The 26,435-nt window shown below is 34.0% G+C and overlaps 1 protein-coding gene across 1 annotated transcript in view; it reads left to right on the top strand.

Annotated features, from left to right (window-relative positions):
• Nucleotides 1–26,435, top strand: part of LOC150099390 (semaphorin-5A-like) — a 129,376-nt gene that overhangs the window by 20,988 nt on the left and 81,953 nt on the right. The window contains exons 5-6 of the mRNA XM_090404337.1: nt 205–418; nt 11,610–11,710. Coding sequence (XP_090260463.1) covers nt 205–418; nt 11,610–11,710 — 315 coding nt within the window. The remainder of the gene's footprint in view (nt 1–204; nt 419–11,609; nt 11,711–26,435) is intronic.

Raw genomic sequence — 26,435 nt, 5'->3', positions numbered from 1 at the left:
GAAGGTGGAGTTTTTTGTCACATCTCATTTATATATGAAAAACTTCCTTCACATTAATTTTTAAAATGATGCAAGCTTCTTTTCTTATTAAAAAAGTCATTGGAATAATGAAAACATTTGTATGATTAATGAAAGAGATTAGAAATTTCATAATTATTTATCAGATATAGTTTTATATTAAGTTGTATATTTTCATACTTTTAGTTTAATTCCATGAGTTCAGTGCTGCAGACAGTGAGTGGATTTGGCAAATGTCCTTATAATCCTCATACAAGCATGACTTCTGTACTTACGATACAAGGAGATTATTTTATTGGATCAGCATTAGATTTCTTAGGAAAAGATTATGGTATTTATCGTAGCATGGGCAAGGGTCCTGTTTTACGTACTATTCCGTATGATCACAAATGGTTGAACAGTAAGTGAATACTTTTATAATTATATGCATTATTATAAAGTACTTGCCCTTAAGTAACATCAGAATTTTTACCATAAGATGTTTATTGAATAAATTGAACCTCTGTTGTCACCAGAATAATTTGAGTATTTTTTATTCTGTTCTTTTATATTTGGTCTTCATGAAATCAGTCATTTGATAATTTTTTTAAATCTTTCTATCAAGCTTTATTATGACAATAGTCATCTTTATATATTTATTATGAGATATCATATACAGTAATAAAAAAATAGCAGTATCCCAACATATGTGATTATTATAACTACTGTATTTCTGTATCCCAAAACAATTATTCATCACTTGTTATTTTACCAGTCGCACAACTTTCATCACTATATTGAATTTTTGATAGCATATTAGTTGACCCTGAGCAGAATGAAAGTGTTAGCACATATGAGAAGCACATGATGATAGAATGGTGATATTGAAAAAATAAATCGGTTTAGCCAGTGTGTTGAACAAAAGAGTATGCAATGACAGCAATGTGGGAGTGATGATGGAAGTAAAGGTGGGAATGCTAGTTTACCTGTGACTAGATAGGAGTTGACAGTTGTAAAGTGCAAAGTGAAGTTTGTAAGTTCAGAAAGAAACTGGGCATTGAAGCAGCAATTGGCAGATAAAAACATTGTCAAAGGATGCAAGGATGGCCTCGTATAAGTCAGTTATTAGCTGTGTGGTGAATGAAGAATGCATAAGATGCGTTTTCTAAGAGTATGATGAGAAAGATAATTGAAGCTTTGAGTGAAAGGTGTATGCATGTTTGTCAGAAATGGCATTGGTAGTAGGAATAAATAACTGATACATGAGGAGAGAGAGAGAGAATGTTGAAAGGATTTTGAGGACATGGTTGTCTCAACAACCATGACCTGTTGTTGTGACAACCATGTTTCAAAATTGTGTTCATTAGAATAGTGTGATTGGGAAAGTAGTTGTGTTTCCTAGGTATGGTGATTTGTGAAGTGGAACTAGTGATAGATTTTTCTAAGACAAAAGATGTAAGTTTATGAATATATGGTATGAATTTTGAAGGAAATTTGAAGAGAGAGAGAGACATGGACAGCATTTGTTAGTGTTGAGAATTTGGAACAGTTCTTATTGGATGACAGAGAGTGAGGCTGTAACAGTAATTTTTGTTGCAGAGATGAGAGACAGGAATGACAGAGAGAAAGATGGGTATCAAAAATAAGGGAGATAAAAATAAGGCATGGCATTGAATGAGTCAGTTTGTATAAGGATTATCAACATATGTAACTGAAAATGATGTCCTGACATGAATAAGAAGTTGAACGAAGCATGTCTTCTGGGAGAACAGTAGGAACAAAAGGAGGGGGGGGGAACATGTGGTTACTGATGGCAGAAGAAACACCCATTCAAAACGAAAGTACAGAAGGCAGTACACAGTCATTTTAAGACTGGCTTTTTAATGTGAAGTTGAAACAGTTGTTTAGCAGGATATTTTTTATAGATATGAAAATGCAGAGGGTGATGATTGTATAATGTTTATCTTGTTTTAGGCAAGTAAAATGATGGTGATCCCATTAGAAGATTTTAATTATAGTAACATAATTAGGAGAAAACAGCATATGGAAACAAAAAAGAATGAATTTCTTTAGTTTCTGAAGAATGGTGATGGAAGCATCCCAAGTTGGAGTGTTTTTTCTGGTTATATTCTTGGAAATGCAATTGTAAATGAGGTATCAAATTTACTTCTGGTTATTAAGAGTGATTATGAGATCTTGACTTGTGAGGTGGCTAAACAGTGAAGGCTTCTATTAAAAAGGGAACATATATGGAGCTGCAGAGTTATGGAAAGCATCATAGCCAACAGGACATCACCATCCCTTTTAAGGAGCCAAACATACCAGCAAATCACTGTCCACGTGCTTTGATCTGTTGTTTGCGCAAGATCTTGAAAAAAATTGGTTTCTGGAATGCAATAATCTATTTTCCAAGACACATTTTGGCATCCAGAAACATTTCTCTATGCCAGTGGTGTTCAACCTTTTTTACTACGCAAGCTACTTTTCTATAAAAAGTTATTTGGCGATCTACTCTCTTATATAGATCATGTTCCCCCAACCTGATAGTTGATTACGCACAAATAAACAACTAAAAAAAAATACACAACTAAAAACTTTATTTGTGTATTTAAAAATTTATTTATCACTTTTAATTAGTTTAATACAACAAAAGAAAACCTAAATATATTGGAATAAAATATTTATTTCTCTTATTAATTATATGAAGTGCCAAAGGCTTCAATTCAGCGACATGAACTTATTTAAGTTAAGGGATATTACATCCCATATTGTTTCATAGCCGAATAAGAAACTCAAAGAGTTTCATGCCGAATATAGAAACTATAAAGTTCGGCGAGTCCAAGCATAAGCAAATACCTGGATAGTGCAACATCTGACCCATTTGGTAGTGCTACACTGAGGCAACTCATAGTAAGGGTGGAGCAAGCTCCGATCGCTATTCTTGGTATTTACCCATAATGTGAAACCCAGCTCCTAGGAGCTGTATTACTGTTCTACATTATGAGAGGTCACTACCCAGACCGGTTTCAACCTTTATTGAGGTCTCATCAGTGAGTAGGTAGACCTAGTAATACCAAGTTTGTATCAAACAGAACTTACATAACCTACTATGAGAATAGCCAAAAAGGTGTCCTAATAAATTATTAATTATATGAAGAGCCAAAGGCTTCAATTCGGCAACATGAACTTATTTAAGTTATGGGATATTACATCCCATATTGTTTCATAGCCGAATAAGAAACTCAAAGAGTTTCATGCCGAATATAGAAACTATATAAAGTCCGGCGAGTCCAAGCATAAGCAAATACCTGGATAGTGCAACATCTGACCCATTTGGTAGTGCTACACTGAGGCAACTCATAGTAAGGATGGAGCAAGCTCTGATCAGATGCAGGACTTTTCCTCGAACAGAATTTACAATTTTAAATGTAATATCCAAAACATCTTTTGTGTTTAATCTTTTACTACACAGTACTTGTTGGTGAATAATACAGTGGTACGTTAAAAAATCTAGATATTTGTCGTCGTTTTTACATAATGAAATGAAGCCTGATTTATTACCTATCATTGCAGGAGCACCATCAGTAGTAATAGACACAAGTTTAAAAAGTGGAAGTTTGTGTTGTTTCACAAATTCATCAAATTGCCAAAAAAATGTCTTCTCCGCTAGTCCTTCCCAATAATGGTATAATTTTCAAAAGTTCTTTTTTACTTGAATAATCTTGAAATACCATGCGAATAAATACCATTAATTGAGCAATATCAGTGAAGTCATTTGATTCATCAAATTGTAATGAAAACGCAACACACTGGTGAATGTCTGACATTAACCTGGCCTGGAAACTTTTCTCCGGCAATTGGAACTCTTCCTTTCGGCAATTTGAAACCTTGTCTGCGGCCTAGAAGTAGTCTCTCTCTAGCGACGTCTCGAACCGATAAGCTCCTTTCTGGAAGCGGGAAACTCCTCTATCAAGCAACGTGGATCCGGGCAGTCTCTCTGATGGCGACTCTGGACTAGGCAGCTCCTCTCTGACAGCAATTCTGGAACCGGGACCCCTTCTGCTTGCTTCAGTCCCTTTTTATTAGACCTCCTCTGAGACCTCGCATGAAGTTTGGCAACCCCCAAAGAATCGGTATGAGTCTTTCATCTTAAGTTTCAAGTTCGATACACCTTTTGTTCTCCTCCGCTTTCTTTTGATTGTAAGTTGCCGGCCATTGGAAATTTGTTTGAACTCTTTCTGACTGACTTCGGAGATGTTTACGCTTAGAACCTGCAAGCCTTTCTCATACATATAAGTTTCAATAACAATCTTTCTAATGCCACCATGTACAGCTTCGGCGACAAAAACATTGTCTTTGTTTTTAACACTCTAACATATTCTTATTAAAGCAGTATATATAATTAGCTTCAAAAGTTATTTACAAAAACATCTAATACAAACTATACCGAGACAAACAAAGTTTATTTTTTTACAATATTCACTTGGGACTTAACCTAAGTAAAAAATCGATGTAACGTGCTTTGGAATATTTAAGCTACAATTGAGTTTTTACACTTTGCTTATAATCGTATTCACTCAGCTTGCTGTTTCTTCCACTGATCCAAATTAATTCATTTATCTGGATTTATAAGAAAATTACTGATTTGACAATTTTAACGAAAAATAAATAAACAATAGCAATACACTTAAAGCGAATTAAAAATAATACAAAATAATGATAAATAAAATATTATGTTTTCAGTTTTAATTAAATTTGTAAGTAAGGAGGAATACACAAGAGATCGGCTAAAATCGCTCTATGATCAACTGGTCGATCACGATCGACAGGTTGAACACCCCTGCTCTATGCTATATCATTTAATCCAACTGGAAGCATCATTTTTTTAGAGAATGCAATGCTTTCCTAAAAAATGAGCTTTTTGTATCTGCTTTCTTTGATAAATCAAAAACAGACAACACTGCTTGGAGATTTGGCATATTAAAAGACCTGCACAACACTTTGGTCTCAGAAGAATTATCTCTCTCTCTCTCTCTCTCTCTGTCTTTATTAAAAATCAAATCTTCCAAGTGAGATCAATCCTCTCTCAACCCTTTCTTCAACAGTAGATTATCTCAGTTTTTGCTGTCCTAGTTAACTCAAAAACAGAACAATTTCTTCCAGCTGTAAGTTGGAAGAAGTTGTTCTGTTTATGCTCTCTAGTCTATTTTTCAAAATTTTGGCTATGAAATAATGACAGATTATAGTATATCCTATTTCTAGTAATTTACTTTGCTGAAATGAAACCGTTTAAGGTCTTTTTTTTTTTCTTTCAATAATTACAATTATAAGTTACCCAAGACTTCGCTTACAAAAAATACAATTATCTGACATAGGATTACTATGATGTTGAACAGAGAGTTTTTGCTTTCTTAAAGTTTCTACTTAGTCTCTGATGAGAACCAACAGATTAAAACAGTTGCTGGGCCAGTGAAACCTAAAAGCATTAATTAATTTATTTTATTTATTTGTGTGGGATTCCTCAACTGCCCCTGTTCTGAGGGATGAAAAACTGAGTTTCCAGGTGAAAAAACCTTCTGCCTCCATATGAGATTGGATAACTTACCTTGAGTCAAAAGAGACCAGATAAAAGTTCCTCACTTCATGGACAGGAATCAAACCCAGGTCTTTCCAGCCAAAGAGTTTCATCTATACCAACTAATCTACAGAGCCTCTAAAGCACTAATAAAAGGCAAGTTCAAGACAACTCTTTTATCATTCTTACAACATGAGGTCATAGAATGACAGTTGTAGCAAGCCAATGACCATTTATTTCCCAACATCATCAAATTCCTGCCATGTACCCTCAAGGGGTGTACAGGATATGATAGTACTACATGAAAAAAAATTACATCATTACTAACTTCCTATCTACAATTTTCCTCCAAATCAGTCTATTACTTGTCAAGACTCCAACATTATCAGATCTTATATTTCTATCATCTAAGGCACTTTGTACTGTATCAATCCACCTATATCTTGGTCTTCCTCTGGGTCGTTTTGCTGCCAACCTGGCAGAGAACACTTGTTTTGCTAATCTTTCCTCGCCCATTCTGTTTAAGTGACCATACCACCCGAGATTAGCTCTGCTAACGCATTCCTGGATGCTGACAATATCAAGTTCTTTCCTAATATTCTCATTTTTAATGTGATATTGCCATTGATGCCATCTGTTCACACCTCTCATCTTTCTCAGGATTCTCATATCTGTGGTCTCTAGGTCAAGTGTTTTACTTCTGACCCAGCTCTCAGATCCATAAGTTAAAACTGGTTTGAACACTGTCTTGTATACAGCTAATTTAGTGTTCGACTAATTTCTCTCTTATTCCATATGAATTTATTCAATTGACTTCCTACCATACTAGCTTTGTTGATTCTGTTGTCTATTTCCATATTTAATTTACCATCTTCACTAAAAATCGTGCCTAAGTAGCTAAAATGTTTTACGTGTTCCACAGGTTCTCCATTCATAACACAGTTGACATTTTCAATGATTCTGCCTATTTTCATTGTCTTTTTATTGCTGACCTTCATACCATATCTATTACAACAGTTATTCAATTTAGTCAGAGAATCTTGCAGACTTGTAGCGGATTTATTTAGAAATATAACATCGTCCGCATAAAGCAAAGAGCCGACATTAACATCTCCAATTCTGATATCATGTTTAATACCACTTTCCTTCATAATGTGATCCATATAGATAATGAATAACAGAGGGGATAATGTACATCTTGTCTCACACCAGATTTAACATTAAACCATCTTCCTGAACTTCCTTCAATTCTAACTGCTGACTTACAACTCAAATAAAGACTAAGTATTGCCTTATATGATGCCCCGTTGACACCATATAACTGTAGCATATTGAATAGCTTCTCTCTTGGCACCTTGTCATATGCCTTTTTCCATATCGACAAAACTTAAATACAGATCTTTGTTATATTCCCATGATTTCTCCACTATTTGTCGTAAAATGAAGATCTGATCCTGACAGCCTCTATTTGACCTGAATCCAGCTTGTTCTTCACCAAGGCTTTTCTTCCACAATTCTTCTCAACCGTTTCTCAAGTATACTTGCATATATCTTACCAGGAACACTCAATAGGGATATACCTCTGTAATTCTCACATTCCGTTTTATTTCCCTTTTTATATATAGGTACTATGAGAGCTCTACTCCAATCATTGGGAATTCGTCCCTCTGTCCAGGCTTTCTGAACTATGCAGTGCAGCCATTGTAAGACTCTTATACCACCATACTTCAGCATTTTCGGTCAAATATCATCTACTCCTGCAGCCTTTCCACATTTCAAGCCTTTGATGGCTTTTTCTAGTATGGATATGTATTCCTGACTGCATGCCTGGTCAGTGTTTTTTATCACTGTGCTGTCATCACTGCTTGTTTCATTTAGCAGTTTTTCAAAGTAATTACTCCATACTTCAAGGATATCTTTTTCTCCTGTTTTCATTTCACCTTTATCATCTCCAACTCCTTTTACAGCACACTTTCCTCCATTCTTAAGCTTCTTCAACCACCTCCACAATATTTTGCCATCTTCTTGATATTTATTTTCTATGTTCTTGCCAAAGTCCTCCCATGACTTTTGTTTAGCTAGTTTTACACACTGTTTAGCTTTCTTACATTTGTCTCTGTATTCTCTAAGAGCACAAGCTGACTTATTTTCCAGGAACTTTTGATATACTTTCTTCTTTTCCTTCACTGCCTCTTTAACTTCCTGTGTCCCCCATGGAGTTCTAATTTTTCTATCCTTGTAGACAACTTCACCACATGGCTTTCTAGCTGAATCAATCAGGGTTTTTTTCAAGGCTTGCCACTGAATCTCCAAGGTTTGGTTCCTGTTCTCAAACTCTTTCATTTTTCCTTCAATAATCTTTGTGTATTTTAGTCTACAGTTCACATCTGAGAGCTGCTCAACTTTTATTCGCTTTAAAACTTTCTTACATGTAATTCTTTTCAATATGAAATTCAATTTTTTCCTGCTCAAGACTAAATAGTGATCACTTCCAATTTCAAATCCTCTGTACACTCTGGTGTCCTGCACCAGGGAGAAAACATCACTATCAACAATAACATAGTCAATGATACTTTTCTTATTCCTTGCCTCTTCTCGCCACGTGAAATTGTGCACATTTTTATGTTGGAACATAGTGTTAGTAATAACCAGTCCATGTCCTGAGCAGAAATCCAACAGGTATTTGCCATTATTATTAGCTTTGCTCTTTTCTTCAAATTTTCCCAAAACATATTTGTATGTCTGACAATCACTTCCTACTCTGCTATTTAGATCCCCAACAAGGACCAACTTTTCCTTTTTCATTGTGTCAGTAGCTTTCTCTAGAGCCTCAAAAAATTCCTCCACTTCTACCTTAGTAGAGCCTTCTGTGGGACCATAGGCACAAATAAGTCTTATTGTCCAGTTTCCCCATTCTGATATTCGCCCAAATCACTCTACTTGACACTGCCTGCCATTCAAGAAAATGAGCCTCGTATTTTGTGTTGAATACTATGGCTACCCCCTTCTTTTCCTTGATTGTCATTGCCTGAATATAACATTTTGTATTTATTGCTCAGATAGATCTCACCAGTTTTTGTCTTTTTTTGTTTCAGTCACCCCTATTATGTCGATCTCTTACTTATCTAATTCCTCTGCTAGTTCCATTTCTTTGCCATTCAGGCTTCTTATGTTGATAGTACCGATCTTGAACTCTGGTGGTGTTGGGGTGTGTTTTCAAATTTGTTCCAGTAGCTGACTTTTCGCTGTTCGCCCTGGTTCCCTAGCGAAAACAACGGGGGCTTTGTTTAACCGCATTTGTCATGTTGTACCATCATTTTATATTTTGGTTTAACCAATAGGAATAAAATTTGGTCGGCTAAATCCCAAATTGCCAGCCCATCCTCGTTCGTCCAGTATCCAGGGTGATACCCAACAGGGTGCACCACGAGAAGGTGAGGATTGGACATTAGGTCAGAAGTCCTGGTCAGTTCTCCGCAATGCTTGTAAATTGGTTTATATTTTTACCATAAAAAATTGTTCTCAAACATGAGGTCATCCTCACCCAGAGCTAAGACTAGGACATTAATAAATGCTAATCCCAGCTGCAATGCAAGCAAGGTTCTTGGGACTCGGGGGGGGGTTAAAATAAAATAAATGGACATTTCTACCTCATGTATGTTATTTGTGAGACAAGTGCTGAAGAAAGATGAACATCCTTTGCACCCTAGCTTCTATTTCTTCGCTGTTGACAGATGTTCACTGCTCTGCTCATAACAACCACTTATCAGATCAGCTCTTGATTACAGGTCTCAAATCTATAGGAACAGTACACTTGATAATGCAATCCACTATTTTTTTCCTGCTGCTGAAAAACACTTTATAGAGTCCCAGAACCTAGTCAGTTAAAACCTTGTCTGTTACCTTCATATCGCTTACCAATTGTATCCCTGAAGATGCCGATGGCAAAAATCAGTGAAACTAGTAGGATGATAAATAAACTCACTTGACTAACATTCCTAAAATGTGTTATAGTTTCTTATACAAGTAGTCAAGAAAGAAAATCACACCAAGAATATACCATATTTTTCCATGTATAAGATGGTACTTTTTTTCTAAAATTTTTGGACCAAAAATTGAGGGTCGTCTTATACACGGGGGGGGGGGGTAACCAGTTGAGAGACCCATGGTTGCTGTGACGAAACTGCCAGTACCTTGTCTCCACGAACAGGCTTCTGCCAATCACTAGCCTTTGTTAACTCTGTAGATTGACATCATTAGTGGCTGATTCTGAATAAACTAATCAGAACTCTGAAAGTATTCATACATCTGCAACTCGTTGGTGGGGTAAGTTAATGTATTAACAATATTTTGAGCACTAGCCCATAAAAATGTCCAAAAATAAAAAACAATTGTCATGAGTGATGCATAATTTCTTAGTATGTATCTTAAAAATATTACCTAATTACTAAATATACTTTGAATATTTAAAAAAATATCAAATGTGTTCTGTTTTATGTTTAAAATATTGATTTCTTAATTTTGGGTTCGAAAAAGTAGGGTTTGACTTATACATGGGACCATCTTATACACGGAAAAATATGGTAATATTTTTACAATTATAATTTACTTTATAACCAAAGGAAATAAAGTTTGGATAAAATATTCTGCATCAGAGATAGCTTTATTTTAATAATAAATAAGGTGATACGCTTTTTTTGCTACTTGTATATGGATAATATATAACTTCTGCATTAATTCAACCTTAGTATCTTTCAGGGTCTGGCTCCTACTGATCAGACCTCAATAAAGGTCAAAGCAGTGATCCTTCCTGTAATGCATAGCAATATACACATATGAGAGGAAGTGTTCTTTTGCATTATGGGATACTAAGGCAATTAATGCAACGTCAGCAACTTCTATATGCAAGTAGGCCTAGGGAAGAAAATACTTCTCACACAAGCTTCAGTAAAGAAATAAACAACTATATAATTTCTTGGCAAGTATAATTTATAATGGCAGTATACTGAATTGATATAGCTAGGATATAGGAGAGTTATAAAACTCCACATTTTAACAAATACGTCAGAATTAGAAGAGAGCAAAACAACAGTCATCTGCAAAGAGAATATATCACAACACACACACACACACAGTATCAGATCCCATGACCTGCTGCTGTATTTCTCATGTATATTGCTATGCATTATGGGAAAGGTCACTAATCAGACCAACTTCGACCTGTATTGAGGTCTCATTAGTAGGAGTCAGAAGTGGAACTTGTGCAGTCACCAAGTTCCACTTCTGTCAGCTTTAAACAAGTTGCCATGGATGCAATAAGCATGGCAGCACTGACATTAGAGGTATGAGAAAAGGTTGCCTGGCCTGATATATTTCCATTCCATTTGATCTATGCTGCAGTTATTATTGGTTATGATCTAGGGAAGTGTTTCCTTGCTTTCTTTCATATTAAAGCAATCTCTGAATGCTACAGCTTATTCCGACATCAACCCTAAACCACTAATGTGCCACTGCTGCCATGTCATAAGACACTGATCATTTGAGGAATGGTTCTGGGAGTATCATGGTGATGTTACCAAACTTATTTGCCTGCTGAATCTCATCCCAGTTGAGCACATCTGTAGGATGAAATGGAACAAGTTATGCATAAAAGAACTCCACCATACTCCAATATTAGGCTTCTGTGGGTTGTGATCAAGCCTACAAGGGCCACATCTCTTTAACTGTCAGCTTTAAACAAGTTGGCATGTCTTTAGCTGTTCTGAGTGCTATTTTTTTTTTTTTTTTTTAAATTTTTCAAATGCAGTTCTTTCATGTGTTTCTGATATTTGACATTCCTTTCATTTGCTAAATATTTTTTTGAGTAATAACTTTCTGATCTTTTCAGCTTTAGAACTATACTCTAGTGTCTCAACTTATTTAATAGTTCTTTATAAATCATTTGTTTAAAAAAAAAACTTCTTATTATGTCTTTAAAATTTATCCGAATACTAATATTAATATTTTGTTTGGCAATAATTGTTATTTTTTATATTAGACCCTGTATTCATTGCATCATTTGAAGTTGGGAGTTTTATCTATTTCTTTTACAAAGAAGTAGATGATAGTATTTGTACTTCTGATACTTGTGAAAGGAAGGTGAGTTCTTATTACTTTAGAGTAACTGATATGATTAGCATAGATTATGGATAATGTATGACTTTAATTCATCCTGTCTGAAATTCAATTTGGTTGATAATTTTTATATATAATTTAATATCAGTCTTTCTTTTATCTTGAAACTATTAGATCAGATACTTTATTTATTTTTTAATGCAAATTCTAGCCACAAAAGGTTTTTAAACCTCCAGCATATTTATGTCTGTTACATTTGTTATTTTCGCCAGGGAACCAGGGCGAACAGCGAAAAGTCAGCTACTGGAACAAATCTGAAAACAAACCCCAACTCAACATCACCAGAGTTAAAGATCGGTACTATCAACGTAAGAAGCCTGAATGGCAAAGAAATGGAGCTAGCTGAGGAATTAGATAAGTACCAGATCGACATAATAGGGGTGACTGAAACAAAAAAGAAAAAAAATTGGAGAGATCTTTCTGAGCAATGAATACAAAATGTTATATTCGGGCAATGACAATCAAGGAAAGGAAGGAGTAGCCATAGTATTCAACACAAAATACGAGGCTAATCTTCTTGAATGGCAGTCAGTCTCAAGTAGAGTAATGTGGGCAAATATGAGAATGGGGAACTGGACAATGAGACTTATTTGTGCCTATGGTCCCACAGAAGGTTCTACTAAGGTAGAAGTGGAGGAATTTTTTGAGGCTTTAGAAAAAGCAACTGACACAATGAAAAAGGAAAAGTTGGTCCTTGTTGGGGATCTAAATAGTAGAGTAGGAAATGATTGTGAGACATACAAAAATATTTTGGGAAAATTTGGAGAAAAGAGCAAAGCTAATAATAATGGCAAATATCTGTTGGATTTCTGCTCAGGACATGGACTGGTTATTACTAACACCATGTTCCAACATAAAAATGTGCACAAATTCACATGGAGAGAAGAGGCTAGGAATAAGAAAAGTCTCATTGACTATGTTATTGTTGATAGTGATGTTTTCTCCCTGGTGCAGGACACCAGAGTGTACAGAGGATTTGAAATTGGAAGTGATCACTATTTAGTCTTGAGCAGGATAAAATTGAATTTCATATTGAAAAGAATAACATGTAAGAAAGTTTTAAAGCGAATAAAAGTTGAGCAGCTCTCAGATGTAAACTGTAGACTAAAATACAGAAATATTATTGAAAAGAAAATGAAAGAGTTTGAGAACAGGAATCAAACCTTGGAGATTCAGTGGCAAACTCTGAAGGAAACATTGATTGATTCTGCCAGAGAGGCATGTGGTGAGGTTGTGTGCAAAGATAAAAAAAATCAGAACTCCCTGGTGGACACAGGAAGTTAAAGAGGCAGTGAAGGAAAAGAAGAAAGCATATCAAAAGTTCCTGGCAAATAAGTCAGCTTTTACTCTTACAGAATACAGAGACAAATGTAAGAAAGCTAAACAGTGTGTAAAACTAGCTAAACAAAAGTCATGGGAGGACTTTGGCAAGAATATAGAAAATAAATATCAAGAAGGTGGCAAAATATTCTGGAGGTTGTTGAAGAAGCTTAGGAATGGAGGAAAGAGTGCTGTAAAAGGAATTAGAGATGATAAAGGTGAAATGAAAACAGGAGAAAAAGATATCCTTGAAGTATGGAGTAATTACTTTGAAAAACTGCTAAATGAAACAAGCAGTGATGACAGCACAGTGATAAAAAACACTGACCAGGCATGCAGTCAGGAATACATATCCATACTTGAAGTAGAAAAAGCCATCAAAGGCTTGAAATGTGGAAAGGCAGCAGGAGTAGATGATATTCGACCAGAAATGCTGAAGTATGGTGGTATAAGAGTCTTACAGTGGCTGCACTGCATAGTTCAGAAAGCCTGGACAGAGGGACGAATTCCCGATGATTGGAGTAGAGCTCTCATAGTACCCATATATAAAAAGGGAAATAAAACTGAATGTGAGAATTACAGAGGTATTTCCCTACTGAGTGTTCCTGGCAAGATCTATGCAAGTATACTTGAGAAACGGTTGAGAAGAATTGTGGAAGAAAAGCTTGGTGAAGAACAAGCTGGATTCAGGCCAAATAGAGGCTGTCAGGATCAGATCTTCACTTTACGACAAATAGTCGAGAAAGCATGGGAATATAACAAAGATCTGTATTTAAGTTTTGTCGATTTGGAAAAGGCATATGACAAGGTGCCAAGAGAGAAGCTATTCAATACGCTGCAGTTATATGGTGTCAATGGGGCATTATATCAAGCAATACTTAGTCTTTATTTGAGTTGTGAGTCAGCAGTTAGAATTGAAGGAAGTACAGGAAGATGGTTTAATGTTAAATCTGGTGTGAGACAAGGATGTACATTATCCCCTCTGTTATTCATTATCTATATGGATCACATTATGAAGGAATGTGGTATTAAACCTGATATCAAAATTGGAGATGTTAATGTCAGCTCTTTGCTTTATGCGGATGATGTTATACTTCTAAATAAATCCGCTACAAGTCTGCAAGATTCTCTGACTAAATTGAATAGCTGTTGTAATAGATATGGTATGAAGGTCAGCAATAAAAAGACAAAGACAATGAAAATAGGCAGAATCATTGAAAATGTCAACTGTGTTGTGAATGGAGAACCTGTGGAACAAGTAAAACATTTCAGCTACTTAGGCACAATTTTTACTGAAGATGGTAAACTAAATATAGAAATGGACAACAGAATCAGCAAAGCTGGTATCATGGGAAGTCAATTGAATAAATTCATATGGAATAAGAAAGAAATTAGTCGGAACACTAAATTAGCTGTATACAAGACTGAGTTCAAACCAATTTTAACTTATGGATCTGAGAGCTGGGTCAGAAGTAAAACACTTGACCAAAGACTAGAGACCGCAGATATGAGAGTCCTGAGAAAGATTAGAGGCGTGAACAGATGGCATCAATGGCAATATCATATTAAAAATGAGGATATTAGGAAAGAACTTGACATTGTCAGCATCCAGGAATGCGTTAGCAGAGCTAATCTCAGATGGTATGGTCACTTAAATAGAATGGGAGAGGAAAGATTAGCAAAACAAGTGTTCTCTGCCAGGTTGGCAGGAAAACGACCCAGAGGAAGACCAAGATATAGGTGGATTGATACGGTACAAAGTGCCTTAGACGATAGAAATATAAGATCTGATAATGTTGGAGTCTTGACAAGTAACAGACTGATTTGGAGGAAAATTGTAGATAGGAAGTTAGTAATGATGTAATTTTTTCATGTAGTACTGTCATATCCTGTACACCCCTTGAGGGTACATGGCAGGAATTTGATGATGATGATGATGATGACATTTGTTATTTAAGCATTAAAGAAAATTTTAAAATTAATTATTTTGCCATGTAGAGTCAAAGGGCCAATGCTAGCTAACTGGGAGGAGATGTCCATGTGACCTACAAAGAACGTAGAAAACTGGCAGGGCACTGATGATATCATGAGCCATCTTCTTGGATGCCAGTAAATGAGATGTGCTTGTCATTTTTTATGTAACCAACCAAACTGTATTCTCTATTGGCTAAAACTAACTTAATTATTACAGTAAACCTGATTAAACATCATGTCAGCCGGGCACTATCAGTTACTTGGGGGACCCTGCTGTTTTTAACTGGGAACCACAACAAATAATGAAAATTCAGTAATGTAATTCGAACAGCCTCTTCAGCAGAATTGAAGCATCATCAATTGAAAAGAAATGGAGCTTACAAAAGAATTGGAGAAGATACTCTGATTGGTGTTTTTCATCATCAATTCTGATAGTAACTTTGAACATATTTTGGCTAATTTCTCTCTTATTCCATATAAATTTATTCATCTACTATCCTATATACTCCTTGATAGTACCCTCAAGAAGTATACAGGATAGCACTACATAATTAAGTTTGCATTATTACTAGCTTCATATCAGTAATTTTCTTTAAGATTGATCAATTGTTTGTCAGGTTTTTAATATTGTTACTCTTATATATTGGTCTTCTAAGCACTACTGATGCCATTCCACCTAGCTCTTGAGATTTCCTGAGTCTTTTTCCTGGTATCAGACATTTGCTTTGCTAACCTTATCTCTCCCATTCTGTTTAAGTGATAGGCAAAACATGTTTATATTTATAGGCAAAACGGTGATTATACCATTTTAGAATAGCTTATCTTATGCATTCTTCAGTGCTCATAATTCCCAGCTCTTTTCTAATATCTGCAGTTTTAATGATTCTGAGGTTGATGCTATCTCTTCACTCCCTCAATTCTTCCCAGAATTCTCTGATCTGAAGTTTCTAGTCTTTGATCAGCTATTTAATTTCAAACCCACCTTTAAAGTGCTTTGAACATGTTTTGCCTAATTTCTCTCTTATTCCATATAAATTTATTCATCTAGTTCCCTTCCATACTGGCTTTTCTTATTTTATTATCTATTTCCATATTTAATTCCATCTTCACTTAAAATTATTCCTGTTATATTTGCAAAAATGCAAATATAGGCAGAAGCACGGAAAATCCATCTCTTTTGGTAGCTAATATCTTTCCATTCTAAATAGATGCTCTTTCCATTTCTTTTTGTATTCCTTGATCTTTTCATTTTACATTATATATATCTAGCTCTCTTCCTATGTCTTCATTTTTAATATAGTCTAATTTTGTGCATCTTTTAATTTCTCTTAAAAATCTCATTTCTGCAGCTTGTATTTTATTTTACTTTCATCTTTCTTTTTAACTACATTAAATTTAAGTATGCATTTTTTATTCAATGTTCTTTTAATTGTTCCACAGATTTTCTGAAAATTTCTTTATTTTTTTTTTTATCTTTATCTTTCAGATATGTTATTATGCAGCCTAAATAATTAAACTTGTCACCTCTTCTATTATTTTATTTTCTATGACTATTTTTGATCTAATATGATCTCAACCTTTAAATACCATGATGTTTGTTTTATTTTGTGAAATTTTTAAATTGTTGGCTTATTTTGTTTAATTCATAAACTGATTTTTGAAGGTCATCTTCATTGTCTTGTAATGTCATCTGATCATCAGCATACTGCATTACATTGACAACAGTTCTGGTTAACCAGATATCTTGTTTAATTGTTGTTTTCCACATTTTAATAATCTGATCAATATATATATTAATAGAGTTTTAGATAAGCTACATCCCTATCTAACCTTGATTAATTTCAATCTCTTCTGTTAATTTATTACTTAACTATAACTATATTTTTGTATCTTCATATAAACATTTTATAGTTTGTACCAAGTGTAATGGATATTCTTGTTTTCTCATTATATTCCATAATTTTTCTCTATGTATTTTATCAAAGTGTTCTCATAATCTATAAAGGCCAGATGAGTCTCTAAATTAAATTCTCATATTTTTTTAATAATTTGTTTTAACATATAAATATTGTCTTCTGAGAGTAGCTTGTTTGCAATATTTCTAAGTCTTTTTTTTTTCAGGATTTTACTGTAAATTTTGTAACCTGTATTTAATACACTTATTACTCTATAATTTCCACAATCATCATTGTATCTTTTCTTAAGTATAGATAAAACCTCAGCCTTTGATCAGTCTGATGGAACTTCACATTTCCTCCAACAGTTATTTATTAATTTTGAGAATCTGTGAATTGGTTCTGGATCAGTACTGATGTCATTATTTTCTGATATTAAATTTGGGTCATACCATAAATTCTTATAATGTTATATCCATTGTTTTTCTTGTATTATATTAATTTGTGCTGTATCTCTTTCTTCATTGTTTAATTTCCTTAATATTTTATAGGCCATGTCTTGTCTTCCATCTATGTCTTCTTCTATTTTATTAATAAATCTGTCCCAAGAATCTTATTGAGCTTTCTGTATACTATAGTTTTAAATATATTTCTTTTGTTTTTTTATATTTTTTCTGTTTCCTTTGTATGTTTTTGAAGGAATGGTTTGTATGCCATTTGTTTTTCTTTTATTGCATTTTCTATATCTGTGTTTTAAATTTTTAATGTTTTTTCTTTTTAATATTTTATTTTCCTTTCCAAGTATTTCAAAGGCTGCTTTATGATTATCTTTATTAAAATTTTCCATTCTTCTTCTTCTACATCTTCATTGATTTTGGCTTCTTTTAGGTAATCTGTTAATCATGATTGATATAGCATTTAATGCTTTATTCTTGTAATAGATATACTCTGTATGCTTGTTCTATTTCTTGTTTTTTCTTATTTACTTCCTTTCTCCATTTTGCTAGTATTTCTATTTTAGAGACTACTAAATAATGATCTGAAAAAATTTCTCTTCCTCTGTAAGCATGTACATCTCTCACACGTGAAACTAGTTTCTGATTAGTAATGATATGATCAATGATAGATCTTGTTCCTCTTCCATTCCAAGTACATTTATTATATTCTTTTTTTGAAAAAAAGTATTGGTTATTTTTATTGAAAGTGCAATGGTCAAGAAGTCTAATAGTTCTTGACCATTGTTATTCATGCAAATTTCTCCATATTTTCCTAAGACATTTGGGATTGGATTATTTCAACTCTAGCATTAAGATCTCCTACTATTAATATGTAGTCATTTTTATTATATTTATTTAATCGTTTTTGTAATTCCTCATAAAATTGTTTGGAATCCTCTTTCCTACCTTTTTCAGAGGCATATGTAATTATGTAATTACATATGTTGATGTAATTAATTATGTTGATGTAATTATCAATGAGGTATCAAATCATCCACCAATTGGTGAAAGTGACCATGAGGTGATTACTTGGGTGGTTGCCAGCAGTGCAAGGACCCCTGTGAAAAAAGGGTATATGTGGAACTACAAGGGGGGTGATTATGAAGAGCTCAGGAGACAGCTTGCAGGTGTAGCATGGAATGAGGAGTTAGCTGGAAAAGAGATCAATGCAGCTTGGGGGATTTTCAAAAAATATTTAGTGGATGCAATGTCTAAATGTATACCACGGGTGAGAAGGTTAAATAAGTTAGGTGTGAGATGGATGAATAAAGAGATTAAGCATGCAATACAGAGAAAAAGGGCATTGTGGAGGCAGCATAAGAGAAGTGGAAGTAACCAATTTCATGAGTTCTACAAAGACCAGGCAAGGAGAGTGACTTGGTTGGTGAGAGTAGCTAAAGAGAGGTATGAACAGCAGTTAGCTAATGAAGCTAAAAAGAATCCTAGGGAGTTCTTTCGATATGTAGCCAGCAAAAGAAAGAATGATTATGGAAGGATGACATTGATTGGAGGAAATGGTATAAAGAGCTGTTGCAGAATGTGTGGTGGAGATACTTAATGAGCAGTTCATAAAGATCTTTCAATCTTGTGAATGTGACTTCATGGAGAGATTAAGAGCAGTTGATGATGGGGAGGAGAGACTGACTGTAAGTGAGCAAGAGGTGTTTGGGGAGTTGAGTAAACTAGATGTAAATAAGGCTGTGGGACTTGATAATATATCACCGCGTATTCTGAAGGAATGTGCCAGAGAGTTGACACCTGCCTTGACATATTTTTTTAATACGAGTCTTGCACTTGGTCAAGTCCCTAAAGAGTGGAAGGAGGGCAAGATTGTGCCACTTCATAAAGGAGGTGATTGAACTCAAGCATCAAACTATAGGCCTATCTGTGTGTCAGGTGTTGTGGTTAAGTTGTTGGAGAAGCTTGTGAGAACTAGGATCCAGAGTTGGGTTGACAACAATGGTATAATCTTTGATGGACAGCATGGATTTGCTAAAGGGAGGTCGTGTTTTAGTAATCTACTTACTTATTACAATAAAGTGACTGCTTCCTTGGACAGAGGAGAAGGATACACAGTAATATACTTGGATTTCGCAAAAGCTTTTGATAGAGTACCTCATGATAAGTTGACAGTCAAACTAGAGCAGATGGGGTTGGATATTAGATTAGTGCATTGGATTGGAGACTGGCTATCTGATAGGTATCAACAAGTTGTGTATGGAGGTGCAATATCCAGGAAAAGGAAAGTCATTAGTGGAGTGCCTCAGGGATCTGTTTTAGGGCCATTACTATTTAACTTGTATATTAATGATATTGGCAAAGATTTGGATGGAGATATTCAGTTGTTTGCAGATGATGCAAAGTTGGGACAAACCATAAAGAGTAGTGAAGATGTTGTGGCCTTGCAAGAAGACTTGAATAAATTGAGTGATTGGGCAAGAAAATGGGGATGTGAGTTCAATGTTGCAAAATGTAAGGTTTTAAAATTTGGAAAACAAAGATGGGATGCAGAATTTATGCTTGGTGAGAATATATTGTTGGAAGTAAAGGAAATAAGAGATCTGGGAGTGATAGTGGATAAGGATCTAAAATTTAGGGGACACATCGCCAAAATTGTGAAGACAACACAAAGACTTCTGGGAATGATGAGGAGGACACTGACGTGTAGAAGTAGGGAGATTCTTGTTCCATTGTATAAGGCTTTGATTAGGCCACACATGGACTATTGTGCCCAGATTTGGTCACCTGGTTTTCAGAAGGATGAAGAGATGTTGGAAAGGGTCCAAAGGCGACTGACTAAGGTAGTTTCTGACCTCTGGAATGTCGTGTATGAGGAAAGATTGAAAAGATGTAATTTGCAGAGTCTAGTGGAGAGAAGGAAGAGGGGAGATATGATAGAGACCTACAAGTTGGTAAGGGGTTGTTATAGGATCAATGGTGGAGAAGTTCTACAGCGAATAGTGGGAGATCAGGGGAGAACCAGAGGTCATCCCTGGAAACTGTATAAAGAGGGTGTGAGTAGGGGAGTGAGAGGCAGGTTTTTTTCGTGCAGAGTTGTGAATGATTGGAATGCCTTGCCTGAGAGTGTGGTGTCTGCAAGGAGTTTGAATGTGTTTAAGACCCGATATGATGAGATGTGTGTGAGATAAAAGGACCTCCTAGATGAGTCTTTGACTCCATGAGGTCTTGTTTAATAATAATAATAATAATATACTACTATGATATTTCAGTAGCTTCTATTTGTTTTTAATTTAATTGTTATAATTCAATCATTTACAAAATTGTACTGTCGTATTCCATTTTTGCATTTATTATTGATTAAGGGGCTACTTCACTAGAAGCTCTGATATGTTGGTCCATTTCGCTGTATAACATAGTAAAGCCATCTATATCTTTTGTTTCTGTTATCTCAGCTATATTAATGTTTTTACTTGTTTTGCTAATTCTAATTTCTTTGTTATGCTTTGCGCATTCCACACGGCTACTTTTAAAATGTCCAAGATTCCTAATTGTTTACTTTTATCCTTTCTTGGTCATTTTCTATTGTTTCATCCAGTGAATTTTCCAGTTGAAGCACCTGAGATGTAGAAATTTTTTACATGGTAAAGGTAATCAGTCTTACATAAAACCTCCAAACCTGGAAGACCAGGGTATCTCTCTTAGTCTTGCACCTACATCTCATTTGTCCAGCGAGGGAGGACCTACCAGTAGCTTAGCTACCACTGGCATAGCTCTTGAGATTATTGATGTGCTCAAGCCTCCTTACCACGTCAAGGCAGAGATACCATTAAAGAGGATAATGGTTATTCAATTTAGTTAAATCCTAAGACCTGTACCAGATTTATTTACAAGTATAACAACATCTATATAAAATAAAGAAAGACAAATTCATATATATCTCCAATTTTCATATTAGCTTTAATTCCACTTTCCTTAAATCTCTAGATCTTCAAAAAGAATATCGACAGGTACTTTTCTCTCTACCCTTGCTCCACTCATCACACTGATTTGCTAAAGGTTTTTGCAGCCTCTCATCTGTGGAAGTGATATTAAAATATACACACACACACACATACATACTATGTTGACACACACACACACATACTATGGACAAAAGACTCCCAAGATTGGTCAGTGTGGTAAAACTGACTAAATCTTCCCCCCACCCAAAAAAAGGAATTGGCAGAATTGAATGCTGTATCGGCTAAGGCCACAGTTACCCTGAATGTGATATTTACTTCTCAAACTAATAATGAAATTGACTCAAACCCTGATGGAAGGCCTCTCTTGATAAATGTATCTGTGAAGAACACCATAAAGAAATTGAACATTTGTACTTATAATGCCAAAACTCTGAAAGGAGAAGAAAAAGAAGTTATGTAAGGCACTAGGAAAAATAAAGTGGGATATTCTCGGTTTAGCTGTTGTAACTTGAAGATAAAAAAAAAAATTATTGAATGAAGCAAGTATATTTTACATATCACTGAGGGAGATTATGGTCACAAAGGAGTTTCAATTATGGTTCCTAATAGATGGAAAAATAACATTCTTGAATTTAAACCACTGACATAAAATTGCAAACCTCGGATTGAAAATCAGTAGTTTGATGTGAGTAATACAAATATATAACCTATCTTGTCATTCAGATGAAGAAATTGGCAATTTCTATGAGGATGTTTCACTAATACTCAATGATATATGTCACTGGAAAATTATCATAGGAGACTTTAACTGTAAAGTTAGTAAGAAACAACATGGAGAAAGTGCTTTTATGCAAAGCATAGACCAAAGAAATGAGAGAAGGCAAAGGCTTATTGAAATTGCAGAGCAAAGCTAACCATAAAGAAAAGTTTGAGGAAATAATGGAAGGAAAGTTGAAGGGGAAAAATATCTATAAATCAGACTTATCTGAGAGAATGGAGGAAATAGCTTTATTGGTAATAGAAATTACTAAAGATTTTAAAAAACTTATTACCAGCAAACAGAAATATCTAAAGAAAAACTTATGGACATGGTCTAATAAAAAAGAAAAAGAAAAAAGAGAAGTATTAATGAAAAGAAGACACAGAAGTAGCACATATACAATATAGAATTTGTAGAAATGAGAAAAATAGAAAAGAAATCAGAAATAACATCAGAAAATATAATATGAGAACAATTCAACACAATAGAAAACAAAGAATCATTGCACATGATCAAACAAGGGTCACACAGTAGGAAAAATGGATTCCAAAGATTAAAAAAATAAGCAAATTCCCTGGAGAAGAATGTATGTTAGTACAGTACAATACAATAAAGAAAAAAAAATGGAAATATGCAGTGATTCTGATAGGGACCTATACAAAGTCAGAGAAACAAATACAAATCTGTTACTGAATTTAAATGAAGTAGTACCAAACCATAATAGAATTATGGAAATTCCTCAAATCAACAAAGAATAATAAAAGTCACGGAAAAGATTGTGTGTAATCGTAAACACATAAAATCAGTAGATTCATGGTTTTATTCATTCTACTCAAAACTACATGGTGATTATCTCCTACTTCAAATTCCCTGTATGCTCTGGTATTTTGAAAAGCTGTAAAACTATCACAATCAACAATCACAAAGACATAATGAAAGGCTTTCATGTTGGTGATTATTCTTCACAGTATAAACAACACCAATAGAGCAAAATAAATTATTAAGTTGCTGATATCTTGTCTGATTTCCAGCCAGCATTTTCAGAGCACAAATTATAACTGTTATAAAGCAGAAACATTATTTCAGAAACATTTCAAATTATAACTGAAAAGGAGCTAATGGGCCTACCAAGGCACTCAGAAATGGGATTTCAGATAAAAGGAAATTAATTCAAAGAAGCCAGGTGTAAGATGTGGTTTTAGAATGACTCTCTTTCAGATCAGTACTTATGGAGTTTGGGAGGAGTGTTTCATAGCTTGCTGATTCTGAACATGGCATGTAATAAAATAATATTGAATAAATATTTTTACTTTATATAATAAATTTACATTTTAATGTGATATATACAGTGGAGTCGACAGAGACCAAAGAGCACAAGCAGGAGTCATGATTTGGATTCATAACTCCCTTTCAAAACAGTTAAAACATTATAAATTATGGAATGAAAGAATAATAGAATCATTTTTATAAATAAAAATGATTACGTAATTTTAGCAGGAGACTTAAATTCAAGAATTGGAAACATGAAAATTAATAATAATATAGGAATACATGGAGAACATACTCTAAACAGGAATGGTAAAAAATTGATTGACTTTGTTGTTTATAATAACCTAAAAATAATGAATTCCTTCTATAAACATAAAGACATACATAAATATACTTGGGCAGCAAGAGGATGGAAATCAATATTAGATTACTTCATATTAAATGAAAAGACATCAAAATTTTCACTGGATGTTAGAGTCCACAGAGGATATGAAATAAGCAGTGACCACTTCCTTGTTAAAATAAAATTAAGATTACCACCTAAATGGCTACAAGTAATAAAAACAAAAAGAAAAATTGAAACATTTGTTTATAAAACTAGACTATTGAATGACACAAATATACAATGGCTATATGAACAAAGAATTAACCAATATCTAGATAAAATAAAACAAAATGAATAAATAGAAATAGAATGGCTTAATATAAAAACGATACTAAATGCAGCAGCAAATGAAAGCTTAGGAAAGGCCAAAAAATTCAATAAAAGGAAAAAAACTGGGATGATACAATCAAAGAAATAATCAAAAGGAAAAAAGAAGCCTATCACAAATGGTTAAGCAGTAAAAGATTAGAAGATGAAATAGAACATAAAAGAATAAGAGCCATAGCTAAAAGAGAAGTCAGAAAAGACATAGAGAATCATAGAACAAATTTGTTTCTAATTTAGAACATGATTTATATAAAATAAGACCCAATGTATATAAGATTTTGAAACACTTAAATGTAGATACCAAAGAAAACATAAAATTAAATACTGAATTGAAATTAGAAGAATTTCTAAATTACTACACAGAACTGTGGACAGACAAATATTTTAAAAAAGACAGCTATCAAACAATTAACGAAAATGAAAAGGAAATAACTAAAGAAGAATTAGAAATCAGCCTGAAAGAAACAAGAAATGGAAAATCACCTGGAGAAGATACGTTAGGTTCAGAACTCTATAAATATGCAGGAACAAGATTCAAAGAAAGACTCTTATTATTTTTAAATAAAATTTACTCAACTGGTATCCCCCCAATAGAATGGAAAAAAGCAATTGTGATTCCTATCTTTAAAAAAGGTAATAGAGATGATCCTAAAAACTATAGAGGTATCAGTATACTAAATTCCTATTACAAAATATATAGCACAATCTTAAATAGCAAACTAATAAAATATTCCGAAAACTTTATTTTAGAAGTACAGAATGGGTTTAGAAAAGGATGATCATGTATAGACCCGGCCTTTTGCCTAAAATTAATAATAGAGAAAAGAAGAGAATACAATTTAGAAACACATATTGCATTTATTGACTTTGAAAAAGCATTTGAGAAAGTTAAAAGAAACGTATTATTTAACATTTTAAAAGAAAGACAAATACCAAATAATATCCTGAAAGCTATCACAAGTATGTATGAAAATAATCAAATACAAATAAGATTAAATCACGAGCTATCATATATGAGAGAGATAAACCAAGGGGGTCCGACAGGTATGTCCCCTCTCAACAACAACTTTTTAATATCTACTTAAATGAAATAATAATAAAATGGAATAAAATTTACATCAAGGAATTAAACTTTCTCCTACAGTAAACTTAAACACTCTCCTCTTTGCCAACGACCAAATAATAATTACAAATTCTGAAGATAACTTACAGAAAGCTATTTTAGATCTAAACGAGATAACCAAAGATTATGGAATGATAATATCAACAGAAAAATCAAAAACTACGATCTTTAAAGGACAAGATCCAGCAAGAACTAAAATAGTAATAGATAACAAGATTTTAGAACAGATGAATTCATTTAACTACCTAGGAAGTATGATCACATATGAAAAAGAAAATCTAAATATTGCGAAATATTTAAAAATAACAGATGTAATTACCTCTATATTTAAACCGAACCTAGTTCAAAAACAAACCAGTCTAAAAGTATAAAATACATTAGCCCTACCAGTCTTAATGTATGGAAGCGAAATCTGGACAATAAAACAAAAAAACAAACAAAAATTAACAACACCAGAAATGAAGTTTATGAGAAAAACTGCAAAGTATACCCTATTTAATCACAAAAGAAACAAAGAAATTATGAAAGAATTAAACCAAGAACCAGTAATAGAAAAAAATTAAAAAATATAAACATAAATGGATGGAACATGTTCAAAGAATGAAAACAGAAAGATTACCAAAACAAGCCTTAAAGTACAAGCCACTAGGAAAAAGAAAACTGGGACGTCCTCTTAAACGATTCAATGATGACTTCTAAGGCCGGAACAGGCTATGCTAGGCCTAAATCCTTGATACGCATGATGATGATATTGATGATGATAATAAATTTATAATTATATGTAAATTTATCATCTTTCACCAATCATCTTTTTTTCTTTAATTTCATTTAACAAGATCTTGGGGATGGGAAGATAGATGACTTTCATTGTCTGCCTTCTTGCTTATAGGAAGCTTTAAGTGATCTGCTGCCATGTTTGGTCTCCAAAGCAAAAAATTTTTCACTTGCTCCCCTTCTCACATGTGGTGCAGTGCAGGTAATATCCTTCAAGGACATGCCACGTACAGTGTAGGGACCCAGACAAGGGTCCCCACACTGTATATATGACACAGGTGGTGCAGTGTAGGTAATATCCTTCAAGGACATACCACATACAGTGTAGGGACCCAGACAAGGGTCCCCACACTGTATATATATGACAGTTCAAGTAATTCTCTATTCAAGGATACAGCAGTAAATGGTTCTTCAGTTAACTTAAGTTCATTTGATTTTCCCT

The sequence above is a fragment of the Typopeltis vanoorti genome, chromosome 14 (genome assembly GCF_054136105.1).
Source record: "Typopeltis vanoorti isolate ZY-2024b chromosome 14, IOZ_Tvanoo_1.0, whole genome shotgun sequence".
Lineage (NCBI taxonomy): Eukaryota > Metazoa > Arthropoda > Arachnida > Uropygi > Thelyphonidae > Typopeltis > Typopeltis vanoorti.
Note: the sequence above shows the minus strand (reverse complement) of the source record. Positions and strands in the feature narration are given on the sequence as shown.